The sequence below is a fragment of the Callithrix jacchus genome, chromosome 3 (assembly GCF_049354715.1).
Source record: "Callithrix jacchus isolate 240 chromosome 3, calJac240_pri, whole genome shotgun sequence".
Lineage (NCBI taxonomy): Eukaryota > Metazoa > Chordata > Mammalia > Primates > Cebidae > Callithrix > Callithrix jacchus.
In genome coordinates this window covers 176,241,759-176,254,973 of record NC_133504.1, presented here as the reverse complement: position 1 = coordinate 176,254,973, position 13,215 = coordinate 176,241,759, and the positions used below count along the sequence as shown (strand labels likewise).

The window sequence follows — 13,215 nt, the reverse complement described above, 5'->3', positions numbered from 1 at the left end:
AGAATCAGGGCCTCTGTCCCCAACAACTCCCGGAACCTTGAGGCAGTTTTTGCATCCAGAGACTGGTTGGGTTTGTAGGGCCGGCCACAGCTGGGGCTTGGATCCAAGCTGGGTGATTTAGTTATCGGAGGGGCATTAATCCTGGAGCTCAGATCGCCACTCAGAAAGTTCTTTGCGTAGGAGGCAAGGTTCGGCACGCTGACCACGCGGCTGGGCACGTCCTCCAGCTTCTTTTTCTGTTTGTATTAATGGAAAGGTTAGCGCAATGCATAAAAAACAAGCATTATTGTACAAGCAAATAATGCTTGCCCAATCACAATTGTACTGAAGAACCAACAATTTTATTTATATACTTACATGCTATTTTTTAAAGCACTTTTCCTTCTGATCTTCATTTTGTATTATAAAGATATATGTATGTTCACAGTCTCTTAACCAGAACTTCTGGAGATGGATGTGTTGTGCAACTAAACTTGTTTAAGATTTTAGAAGGTTATATAAGACCCTCAGCAGGAGCTGGGCCCATCCTCGCCTCAAATGCATTCACATTTCTGGAGTGAAACTTACATTTGCTCACACTGAGGGTTACATAAAAACTACAAATGAGATCACATTAGTTAGGTCACAAGTGTATTGTCCTGTGAACTATGTTTTTAAATACTGTTTTTTTTTAAGATGGAGTCTCGCTCTAGCCCAGGCTGGAGTTCAGTGGTGCGATCTCGGCTCCCTTCACACCGCCCCTCCCCTCCCCCGGTCTCCTGGATTCAATGGATTCTCCTGCCTTAGCCTCCCGAGTAGCTGGGATTACAGGTATCCACCACCACACCCAGCTAATTTTTCTATTTTTTAATGGAGATGGAGTTTCACCATATTGACCAGGCTGGTCTTGAAATACTGACCTTGAGTAATCCACCCACCTCGGCCTCCCAGAGTGCTGGGATTACAGATGTGAGCCATCACACCTGGCCAAAAATACTATTTTCAAAGAGCCTTTAGGATTTTGTGATAGCAGATAAGAGAATTGGATGTGAAAAATTCCAAAAATAGGTACAGAAATAAGAAGTGGAAGATTCTTACTCTTCTTCTTCCTCCCATTACCTAGGTAGAGCTGTTCTTAATACTGACACATATTTACTCTAAAAAGTTTGGAAAATACAAAAGTCCATAAAAAATAAAAGTCACACATAATCTGCCCAGCCAGATATAAACACTATTAGTACTTCGGGCTGTTTCTCATGGGTCGTTTTTTTCCAATGAATATTTCTCTGAGCGTACACCAGCCCATCAATAACCTGTGGTTACCTTTAAGAAAAATGAAACCAACAGAATTGTATCATGCATTAAAACCAGTAGAACCAATTTACCTTCATGGAAGGAGTCAAATATCCCGGGTGAGGATTGAAAGAAAAAGATCGATTCCGGTGGGACATTGCACTGGGGAATGCTGTGTAGTGAAATCTTCTCTCTTCCTGAAAAAGCAATACAACTGAGTCTAAGTGAACCTAACCACACAGCACTGGGTTTGACCTGAAGGAAGATGACTGTGAGGGCAGACTGCAGAGAGAAGTCAAGTCCAGGGGAGGAAGGGGAAGGCAGCGAGAATCAAACTGGCAGCCGCTGAAGCTTTGAGGAAGCACATTTCCTCTTGATCTTTTATGTCCCCAGCCCCTCTTGTAAAGAAAAGGGCAAGGTTATGCTTTAGGATACCGGAAATCCAATTGTTCTTAGCATGTGAAGGTAACGTACTGCAGAAAGTTAATAAGGCAAAGAAAGAAAACCTCCAGGTATGCAGAGGATTTCGCCTTCTTTCTTCCTGTCTTTTGTTTACATTTGTGTTTTCTAACATATACAAATATAGAGAGGGTAATGAAATCCATCCCCCACTTTACCTATTATAACTGTATAGCCAAGTGTCATTTTCCACTTTTTTCTCTCCTGCTATATTAGTATTAAATTTCAGTTATTACATAACTTTCTCTATAAAAATAGTATTTCTCAGAAATAAGGATTACTTTAAAAACTCACAATACCTGTTCACACTTAGCAAATGAGCAATAATTCCTTATCAGTGTCACCTAATTTTCAAAGCACCAGGAGACACAGAAGGTAGGTGGGTGGGTGGGAGCAGGTGGAGGGTGAGACATTACCAAGAAATGACCAGCAGGCCTTGGGTGGATACTGAATCAGAGGGATTTGGGTTCTTTTCAAGGGGTCTAGAAAGTAGCTTTGCTAAGTAGAAAACAAGTGGTCATTTTTACCAAAAAGAACAATAAAAACATCTATTGATTCTACTAAAATTCAAACTTAAGCCATTCTAGATTTTCTCAAATTCTGTAAGTTTAAAAAAAAAAAAAAAAAATTAACATAGGGCAAATGCTGTTAGATTTGGGAGTAAAATGATTTTTTTCCTTCTATTTTCCTGTATTAATTTTTTAGTGAGTATGTCTTCTTTAATAATAGAAAATAAAGGATTGTTTTTTTTTTTTTTTTTTTCTTTGAGACAGAATTTTGCACTATCACCCAGGCCAGAGCAGTGGTGTGATGTTGGCTCACTGCAACCTCTGGCTCCTGGGTTCAAGTGATTCTCCTGCCTCAGCCTCCCTAGTAGCTGGGATTACAGGCACCCACCACCACACCCAGCTAATTTTTGTATTTTTAGTAGAGACGAGGTTTCACCATGTTGGCCAGGCTGGTCTCAAACTCCTAACCTCAAGTGATCCACCTTTCTCAGCCTCCCAAAGTGCTGGGATTACAGGTGTGAGCCTCCACGACTGGTCTGAAAGGATTCTTTATAAAGCAAGATGTTAGGGCACCTAGAGAAATGCTGAGTGCAAGTGAACACCCCTCCCCGGATTGCCTCACCGTGAGCTGCCTGATGATGTCCTCTCTCTCCTTCAGCCGGGTCTGCAGGCGGCCTATGAGCTGAAGGTCCTCAGGCCTGGACGCTCCCTTCCCTGGCTTCTCTCCAGAATCTTTCAGTCTGTTCCAAGCAGACATGCAGTCAGGTCCCCCTTAGAGCAATTACTCAACAAGGCGGGAGAACAAGTAAGTGCACGTGACGGGAATGCCATCCTGTGTTCAGCCCGGCCGGGGAGGCCCAGATAGCAGCAGAGGCTTAGCTAGGGCCCCCCAGGGAGATGGCTGGCAGAACCCAGAATCCCAGCTCTGTCAGGTCCCCTGAGGCTGCAGGGCCGGGAACCAAAGGCCCCCTGTGTGCACAGAGTGCTGCACACAGCGGGGCTTCAAGAACCAGGGATGCTGCTGGGAGAACAGCCCAGGGCAGGAACATGCCCCCAACTCCGCCCGAGGCCTGAAGGTTCTCTTAAAGCTCTGGCGCCATCTGCTGGCGGACACGGAGCACGGCCCGTTGCCAGTAACCACTGCTTGCTTTTTCAGTGTGAAGCCAGGAAGGAACTGGGTGGGGAGGCGAGCAGGGCTAGGGCTGCAGATGACGTACTGACTGACAGGAGTTGATAAGAGCCCAGGGCTTTGGGTGAAATGACCGGGCTCTAATACTGGCTCTGCTTTTTTCTAGATATGTGATGTTGGGCATCATTTCACCTGTGTGTGGGCCTTGGTTCCCTCCTCTTTAAACTGGCCATGGAACTGGGTGGTTGTAAGAATTCCGTGTGATAATGGGCCCCTGGCTTACATAGCAAGTGCCCTGTAGACTGTAGCTGGTAAAACCTTTCCTGCTGGCTTTTGGATGATTTGTTTTGTATTGGAGACAGTGGAGAAGTTTTTAAGAGCTGAGGCGAAAGGTCAGACAGGTGACATTTAAATTCACTTAATGCCCTGACCTTGGGCAAGGGGCTTTGCCTGTCAGGACCTGGCTTGCAGCCATCACCTCCTAAATGGTCTTCCTGCCAGTCACCCCCTCCCCATTTCTTCTCAGCAGTCAGACCATGTCACTCCTGCCCAATGCCTTGCGATGGCTTCCCAGGGCACTCTGAACACATCCAAATTCCTTCCCATCAGGGCAGGGGTTCCTCTGCCCAGCTCCTTTCCTCCCTCCCACCCTCCCTCTCACTCTGTTTAGCCACACAAGCCTTTGGGCTGTTTTCAGGAACGTGAAGCAGTCCCAGGGCCTTTGCACCAGGTGTGGCATATGCTTCAAATGTTCTTCCTCCAGATGGCTCAGGAGTGCCCTCACCTCCTTGTACTTAAATGTCACCTCCTCAAAGAGGCCTTCTTTTGCCCACACTTGCCACTCCCAATCCTGTCTTCTAGCACTTTCACCATCTGTTATGAATTTAACTGCTTGCTTTTTCTTTTTATTGAGACAGGGTCTATTTTGTTTTGTTTTGAGACAGAGTCTCTCTCTCTCTGTAACCCAGGCTGGAGTACAGTGGTGCAATCATGGATCACTGCAACCTCAACCTCTTGGGCTTAGATGATCCTTCCACCTCAGCCTCCCAAGTAGCTGGGACTACAGGCACACACCACCATGCCCAGCTAATTTTTTAAATTTTTTTATTTTTTGTGAGAGAGTTTCGCAGCGTTGCCCAGGCAGGTCTCAAACTCCTGGGCTCAAGGGATCCTCCCTGGGCTCAAGCCTCAGCCATGCAAAGTTCTGGGATTACAGGCATAAGCCACCAAGCCCAGCCTGTTTGCTTATTTCTTATCTGAGTCCTCAGCAGAATTTGTGAGCCTATGGACACTCTTTGTTTTGTTCTTCGCTGTAACTCTAGAGCCTAAAGCAGTGCTGTGCATACGGTGGGTCCTTAACAAATATTTGTTGAATGAATAAATATAATAAGTGTGCATGAGGGACCAGTGGGAATAATGACTCTACCCTCAAGTACTGTTGTGATGATTAAATGGGATGATACTATCTGAACAGAGAAAATGCTCATAACTGAGCAGCCCTGATCCTTCTGATTTCTTCCAAGTGTGAGTATTAAACCAATGCTCATCCTCACAGATTCCCAGTGACCTGCAGGAAAGGGGAACACAGCCTCATAAAATGAAGGGAGAATGATGACCTCTTGGCTTGTTCCTCCCCACCCCCACATCCCCCCCGAGCTTGCTCTGTTGCTGAAGCTGGAGTGCAATGGCCCAATCTTGGCTCACTGAAACCTCCACCTCCCAGGCTCAAGTGATCCTCCTGCCTTGGCCTCCCAAGTAGCTGGAATTGCAGGCGTGTGCCATCACACCCGGCTAATTTTGTGTTTTCAGTAGAGATGGGGTTTCCCCACGCTGGTCAGGCTGGTCTCCAACTCCTTAGCTCAAGTGATCCGCCTGTCACGGCCTCCCAAAGTGCTGGGATTTCAGGTGTGAGCCATCGGGCCCAGCCAGAACCCAGGACTTTTCATTTGAAATCCAGGAAAGCCCAGGGCCACTGGGGTGAGTTGGCACCCTACCAAATGGCACATTTGCTAGTCCCTCCCTGGGGCCCAAGGTCTCACTTACTCGGCTTCCAGGGCTGCCAGCCGGGCCTGGAGCTGGGCCTGAGCACTACTGAAATCGGCCACCATGGCCTGCATCTCCTTCCGGTGTTCCTGGCGGAGTGTCTCTACCTCCCTGGCCCGCTGGGCTTGCTGATTCTCCTCCAGCAACCTGTGGTGGACGAAAGCACAGCCAGGCTTGCCCAGCTCCGGGGATGGCGCCCCTTGGGTTCTGGGGTTTATTCCCCTCGTTGCTGCCCAGTTTAGGAGAGCTGGGTGGGGAGAGGTTGTGAACTGAGGATACCTGTGGGAAGGACATCTAGGGTCTCCGAGTTGTGGAGTCCAGAACAAACCCCCACTGTGGGACCCCTTCTCAGTACCCTCCCATCTCAGAAGGAGAAACGTGAGCATGAGGACAGCCTTCAGGCAGAAGTGATGGAGAACAGCCCTGCAGGGGAGCCCCAGAAAACATGCTCTTCACTTGGGGCCAGTGGGGAGGCGGGAGGCTGAGATTCTCTATCAGTATCGCCTGAATGCTGGACTCTGAGACCCAGGGAGCCGCCAGTCCAGGGTGGAAAGGAGGGTGGGAGTGGGTGGGATGGCAGTGTTTCAGCCCTCCCACCCATTCCCGGCTGCCTGTGTCTACAGCCTCCCCATCACTTCCTAGCTGTGTGACTCTGGGCAAGCTACTCCCTGCTGCATCCTCCTGTCAGATGCAGGTGACAGTGGAACCTACCTTACAGAATTACTGCAAGGAGGAATTGTGTTAATACATGTCCAGAACAGTCCATGGCATAAAGTACATGCTCAACCATTAGTGATAATTTCTCTTACTAGTGAGAAACAGCGGAATCAATAGAAAAGCCTCAGGGGTCTATTGCCCTCAGAGGGTACAAGCACTTTTCTTTTCTTTTTTTTTTTTTTCAGATGGAGTCTCACTCTGTTGCCCAGGTTGGACTGCAATGGCATGATCTCAGCTCACTGCAACTTCCACCTCCCAGGTTTAACCAATTCTCCTGCCTCATCCTCCTGAATAGCTGGGATTACAGGTGCCCACCACCACGCCCCACCAAGTTTTTGTATCTTTAGTAGAGATGGGGTTTCACCTTTTGGGCCATGCTGGTCTCAAACTCCTGACCTCAGATGATCCACTCGCCTTGGCCTCCCAAAGTGTTGGGATTACAGGTGTGAGCCTCTGCACCCGGCCAGCACTTTTTTTGTTGTTAGAGGTGAGGTCTCGCTATGTTGCCTAGGTTGGTCTCTAACTCCTGAATTTAAGCGTTTCTTCCACCTCGGCCTCCCAAAGTGCTAGGATTGTAGGTGTGAGCCACCATGCCTGGCCCGGTCCAAGCAAATTTTATGTGATATATTCCTTCCCAGGAGTGGGACCATTGCTCTTCTCACTTGGAGGGGGCTGTAATGTAAAATGGTTAGGAGTTGCTAATCCAAACTCCTTATTCTAAGGAGTTGCTAAGGTCACATGGTGAGTCACTAACTGAAACTAAGTTGTTCCACCTTGGCTAGGTGGGTTCCTGGCTGCCTCTCAGATGAGCCTCAGGTCAGCTGTTCGCTTGGGGAGGGAGGCCTCATGACCCCAGTCCAGTTTGGGCCTGAGCTCTTTCACAGCCACCTGGCCCTGGCAGGGGGAAGTGTCCCTCACCAGTGAGTGTAGGACTCAGAATAACCCCTGTCTGCTGGTGGCTCTCCTCCCAATCTCCACTGGGCATTCTAGTCTCCTGGAGCCTCGTTCTACATCCAGATTTCCCATCCTCACACCTCCTGCAACTGGGGTGGCCCTTTCCACATCCAGGCCCCTGCTGGGACCTCCTTTCCACATCCAGGTCTCTCTCAGACCTCCTGCAACTGGGGTGGCTCCAGAGTGTGGACTTTTAACAAAGCTCCCATGAGGGGCACCTCTGGCTGGGAATCCATGTGCCCAGCACTACCTCAGGCCTCCAGGACACCCTGGTTTATCTCAGCGAGTGCTTCTGCCTAAAAAAGGAGGATTTATGAAGAATTCCAGCGCCTCTGGAAAACTCTCTTGGTCTGGACATTTACTGCAGCAAGAGTGAAGTAAAGGACTCACAGATAAGAAGGCAGTGGCACTCAAAGTAGCATCCTGGTGACACTGCATCAGCATCTCCTGGGAATTTGTTAGAAACGCAAATCCTAATTCCAATGATAATCAATCTAATTAATCCTGGTTTGCAGGCTGCACCGTGGCTCTAGTGATTCAGAAATGCCGAAGGTAGAGCCCAGAAATGTATTCAACAAAACTTCCAGGTGATTCTTTTTTCTTTTTCTTTTTTTTCTTTTTTTTGAGACAGGGTCTTGCTCTGTCACCTAGGCTGGAGGGCAGTGGCAGGATCTCAGCTCACTGCAGCCTCCACCCTCTGGGCTCAAGTGATCCTCCCCTCTCAGCCTCCTGAGTAGCTGGGACTGCAGGCACACACCCATACCTGGTGTTTTTTTTTGTTTTTGTATTTTTAGTGTAGATGGGGTTCTTAGATGTTGCCCAGGCTGGTCTCAAACTCCTGAGTTTAGGCAGTCTGCCTCAGCCTCCCAAAGTGCTGGGATTACAGGCATGAGCCACCACACCCCTCCCTCCCAGGTGATTCTAATGCAAGTTCAAGTGTGAGAACCATGACAACAGACATTTCTTGAATCAGTGCTGTGTGCCAAGCATCGTTCCAAACCCTGTACACGTTCTCTCTTTCCGTTCTCCCAACAGCCCTGTGTTGGCCCTGTTATCCTCTCATGCTCTGGGCCAGTGAGGCATGGAGAGGTCAAGAAACTGACCCAAGGTCATGCATCAGAGGCAGAGTTACCAACGTTGACCAAAGTTCAGAGCCCAGCCTTCCCTAACAACACAGTGCAATGGAAAGCCTCCCTGAACCTTTTCTTTTTCTTTTTTTTTTTTTTGAGACAGAGTTTTGCTCTTCTTGCCCAGGCTGGAGTGCAGTGGCACCATCTCAACTCACTGCAACCTCCACCTCCCAGGCTCAAGCAATCCTCCCTCCCCAGCCTCCCAAGTAGCCAGGACTACAGATGCACACCACCACGCTTGGCTAATTTTTGTATTTTTAGTGGAGATGGGGTTTCACTATATTGCCCAGGCTGGTCTTGAACTCCTGACCTCAGGTGATCTGCCTGCCTTGGCCTCCCAAAGTACTGGGATTACAGGCGTTAGCCACCGCGCCAGCCAAGGCTGGAGTCTTACCCCATTTTACAGAGGACTCAGTCTGGGAGAGGTCAGCTGACTCACCAACCTCACACAGCTAGCTAAGAGCACACAGCTAGTTAAGAAGACACCACACTGTCTCCCTAAGGTTGGATTTGATGACACTTTTGGTGTCTTCTAGGTCCAATTCTTGGTCTCATAAATGCCCTGATTTGCAGGGAACAGGACTCCCTCTTCTATTTCAAGTCACTTCCTCTGCCGTTTTGAGATCTAGAATTTCTGGCACTCTGGGACTTTTCATGAGTTCGAGGCGTAATATCTGTGAGATGCTGGCGCATTAAGTGTCTAGTGTCTTGCAAGGCACGGTGCAGGAGGGAGTGACCCATTGCAAGTCTTAGGCTCAGCAAGTCGCTGTGGGTTGGGGGGAGGGAAGCTGGTGGGGGGCGGGGTCACCGACCTGCGCTGGTCACGGAGCTGCTGCGCCTCCTGCTGATGCTGCTCCACCTCCGAACGCAGCCGCCGCACCGCGTCCTGGAGCTGCGCGTTCTCCTCCCAGAGCCTGCATCCCTCGCCCGGACCCTGCCCAGCAGCGCCCGGTGGGAAGCCGGCCTGACCCGGGCCACCCCGTTCCTGAGAAGGCAACCAGGAGAGCTGTTTTCAGGAGGCGCAGGGGCGGACGAGGCACAAAGGGCCAGAGCTGTGCTGCGGCGAGACGGAGATCCACGGGTGTCCCGCCTAGGCTGGAGCCCGAGACAGGTTCCTGGGTCCCCTTGCTGGGACTCCCATCCAGTCTCTTAAACTTTTCCTGCTTTGGGAGTTGGCCAGATCTGGCCCTTAGAGTTTAATAAAACTTCTGAGCCAAGAATGGGGCTTGCATCCAAATGAACACCAACCACACTCCACCTGCCCCAGGCCCTTGCCGTGCTCTCTACCCGAGGTGCCCGCCCTGCCTGCCTCCGTGTCCCTTAGTGAAGTTAAGTGTTCAGTGAAGTGACAATGCCTCAGTGAAGCCTTCCCCACCTCTCAGGGGAGAACTGATAAGCTTTCTCTGATACCACCAAATCTCGCCAGCTCTGGCTCTGTAAGGGGTGACACGGAAGAGAATATGTTTTCAAGCTGGTTTCCTTGGCTGGATTGGGAGCTATTCCTCGCTTCATCTTTCCAACGGTGTAGCACCTAGCATGGTGTATTCTATAGGTGCCACGTGAATGCTTGCTAAACAAAATTGTTCTAGAATGTCAGTAGTTCTGGTAGAAACACAAAGATTGCTGTCCAACAGCAAATGGGGTCAGATTTAATCTGTGACTAGTGAATGTTACAGTTTTCAAACTCAAATATGCCCAATGGCTTGTGAATGTATTTGCTCGCTGCACACCATAATTGCACAGCTGTTCCCTGGGAGAATCTGTGACCCAGGTTCCATGTCTCTGCCTTCCTGCCCTGGGGTTGGCATGGTGGGGGCACCTATGGGCACCCTCTTGGCCCTCTCACATGCCTAACCTAGAAGAGTAAGAGCAGGGGGGTTACTGCCCTGTGGAGACCACCCTTGACGAATGGGGGACAGAAACAAATGGAAAAATGCATTCCCCTCTTGGGTCTCTGGGTGGCAGAGATGAGAATTAGGTCCCAGCAGGACAGAACTCCACTTAGCTCAGCAGTGGCCAGCTTGGGGCTTCAGCCTGGCATTGTGTTCCTTCCCCTTTCCTTTATGACTTGTTGCCCGGGCTCTTCATTTTTGCTGACACCCCTGCATCTGCGCTCTGTGTGGGGTATCACCTGAGACCACACTTTCCTTCTAGACGGCTCAGGGCTTCCCTCCTCTGGGGCAAAGGAGAGACTGGGGCACAGGTGGCCAGGTATCGTCTCATGCACTCAGTGCTCCCTGGCTTCCATCCAGAGCCCTCAGATGAACACTGACTCCCTCCATGGCCCACGCCCCAGCTGTTACCATCCCACATTTCCCCTGTCCCCTTCCATTGGTACCAGAGGCTCCCACTCATCTAAACAGTTAATGGAGCATGTTCTGTCTTCCCTCTGCTAGACCTAACCACTGGGCTAAACTGTGATTCATCATTTGTTAGTATTTTTCACATAAACCCAGAAATCACTTTCCTATGCTCAGTAACAGCTAAGTCTGGCACACGTGATTCCTATGTCCCTAGGACTTTCAGCAGGACTGGGCCACCAACAAATCCTCACCATCCACAGACACTGGTGGAGACCCTGCTGAGAGCCAGGAGTGGGCTGGGGAGGAGATGAGGCACAACAGACGGCTTATCCTCAGAAGACTCCTGATCCAGTCTAGGCAACAAGGACATCCATGAAATGGCATGTCCCCAACAGGACCAGGCAGTAGATCCTAGAGCCAGCTGAGCTGTCTTGGGAGGAAGTGCTCCAGGATCTCAGAGCCAGAGGGAGTCACAGTGTGTGAGGGAAGCCCCAGCATGGGATACGCTATGCAGCATTCCAGGCAGGAGGAGTTGCACAGGTGAAGGACAAAGGGAGGGTGCAGATGCTGTTTTATGGACAGGTGGAGGACAAAGGGAGGGTGCAGATGCTGGGTTTATGGACAGGCGGAGGACAAAGGGAGGGTGCAGATGCTGGGTTTATGGACAGGGGGAGGACAAAGGGAGGGTGCAGATGCCGGGTTTATGAACTGCGGGGAAAATGGCAGGACCTGTAGGTCATTGTCAGTGGTGGAGGCTTTTCAATGCCAAGTTGAAGCATTTGGAGCTTTGTCCAGTGGGAGCCACCAAAGGCTTTATGAAAAGTAGTGCTGGGTTTTGGGGGAAGACCTGAAGCCGTACACCATGGGCTGGAGGGAGCGAGGGCTGGGCTGTTACGAGGTGACTGTGCCACCCAGCGACACCAGGAATGATGGATGTGCAGGGAAGGGGCTGATGGGCAAAGTCTGAGCAGGAAGTGGAAGGAGGGTCAGCACTGAGCCTGGGTGACAACAAGGCTGCTCCACTTAGGGGAACAGCAAGGTCTAGACGGAGCCTATCTGGGAGATGGTCTGAGAAATTCCCCTGCAGACCCAAAGGAGTAGCCCAGAGCAGCTGCGCTGAGGGCCTGTCTAGCACCAACACCCTGAAATGCCATTGCATCTCAGTTATAAAGAACATGCAGCACTTAAAACCTTTTTTTTGCTTGACGAGAACCTGCAGTATCCCTCAGGCCTGTGGAGAAGGATCTTCCCCACTTCAGGCAGGGGGCAGGGGACTGACCAAGTACCCAGAGTCCATTCTTTTTTTTTTTTTTTTTTTTTGAGACAGGGTCTTGCTGTGTTGCCCAGGCTGGAGTGAGGTGGTACAATCATAGCTCACTACACCCTGGAACTCCTAGGCTCAAGTGATCCTCCCGCCTCAGCCTCCTGAGCCAGGATTATAGGCATATGCCACCACGCCTGGCTAATTTTAAAATTTTTGTAAAGATAGAGTCTAGGCTATGTTGCCCTGGCTGCTCTTGAAATCCTGGCCTCAAGAGGTCCTCTGACTTTGCCTTCCAAAGTGCTAGATTCCAAGTGTGAATCACTGCACTCGGCCTCAGATCCCGTCTTTTATGAGGCTTCTCACTGCGGCCCTGATGCTGCTCTGGGAAGGGTGTGGCTGGGGCAAGAGCAATGGCAGGGGTGCTGACCTCTGTGGCGATGGTGTGGTCCTCGCTGTCCCCTGGACACTGGCTGCTGGCTTGATGTCGGCCCAGAGCCCTCAGCTCAGCCTGCAGCGCCTCCAAGTCCTTCTGGTGCCCAGAGCAGGCAGCTTGCTGCTCTGACAGCTCCTGCCTGAGGGACTCTGGAAGAGGGAGAGCAGTGGGAGTCAGGAGCTGGGTCTAGGCTGAAGCCTGTCTCATGGGGACAACAGTCTCTGGAGCAGGGGTGGGTGGAGTGGGTGGCTGCTGAAGGCTTGTGGTGGGTTGAGTTCCCTAAATGTTTTTCCAGATAACAGTAACCACAAGGCTATGTATGAAAACTCTTCTCATTAAAGCCCCACCACCATCCTTTCTGGTATCAATTATACCCCCTCCCCACCCCTGCTCCATTTTAGGATGAGACAGGGTGAGTACAATCCCCAAAACCACACAGCTTTTAAATGATGGAGCTGGGATGCGAAATTTCAAGTGGGTCTTCACTCTGAATCCCCTGCTTGTCCACTACTGGTTGGTTAGGATGGGTGGCAGGTGAGGGCAGAATGGCCTGAGCCCAGGGCCAAATCCTGTGGCAATGCTTGACCTCAGCATCAAATTAGGAGACCAGGCAAAGAACAGGGAATTATCAAATGAGCCGAAGGCCTCTTCTGGGGGTGATGGTCTCAACTTGGAAAATTTGAAATTTATGTCAACTCTCTTTTTTTTTTGAGATGGAGTCTCACTCTGTCACACAGGCTGGAGTGCAGTGGCACAATCTTCGCTCACTGTGGCCTCCCCCTCCCAGGTTCAAGCGATTCTCCTGCCTCAGCCTCTTGAGTAGCTGGGCCAGGAGCGCATCAACACACCCGACTAATTTTTATATATATTTTTTTAGTAGAGATGAGGTTTCACTATTTTGGCCAGACTAATCTTGAACTCCTGACAAATGATCTGCCCACGCTGGCCTTCCAAAGTGCTGTTACAGGTGTGAGCCACTATCCCCGGCCAATGTCAGCTCTT

The 13,215-nt window shown here is 50.3% G+C and overlaps 1 protein-coding gene across 12 annotated transcripts in view; it reads right to left on the bottom strand.

Moving 5' to 3' along the window:
• FAM184B (family with sequence similarity 184 member B) overlaps window positions 1-13,215 on the bottom strand; it is a 171,705-nt gene that overhangs the window by 2,925 nt on the left and 155,565 nt on the right. For all 12 annotated transcript variants that reach the window (XM_078367454.1, XM_078367457.1, XM_054253460.2 and 9 more), the window contains 6 exons: window positions 12,208-12,362; window positions 9,026-9,198; window positions 5,413-5,559; window positions 2,863-2,980; window positions 1,365-1,469; window positions 37-236 (listed from right to left, as the gene is read on the bottom strand). In XM_078367454.1, the coding sequence (XP_078223580.1) occupies window positions 37-236; window positions 1,365-1,469; window positions 2,863-2,980; window positions 5,413-5,559; window positions 9,026-9,198; window positions 12,208-12,362 (898 nt within the window). The remainder of the gene's footprint in view (window positions 1-36; window positions 237-1,364; window positions 1,470-2,862; window positions 2,981-5,412; window positions 5,560-9,025; window positions 9,199-12,207; window positions 12,363-13,215) is intronic.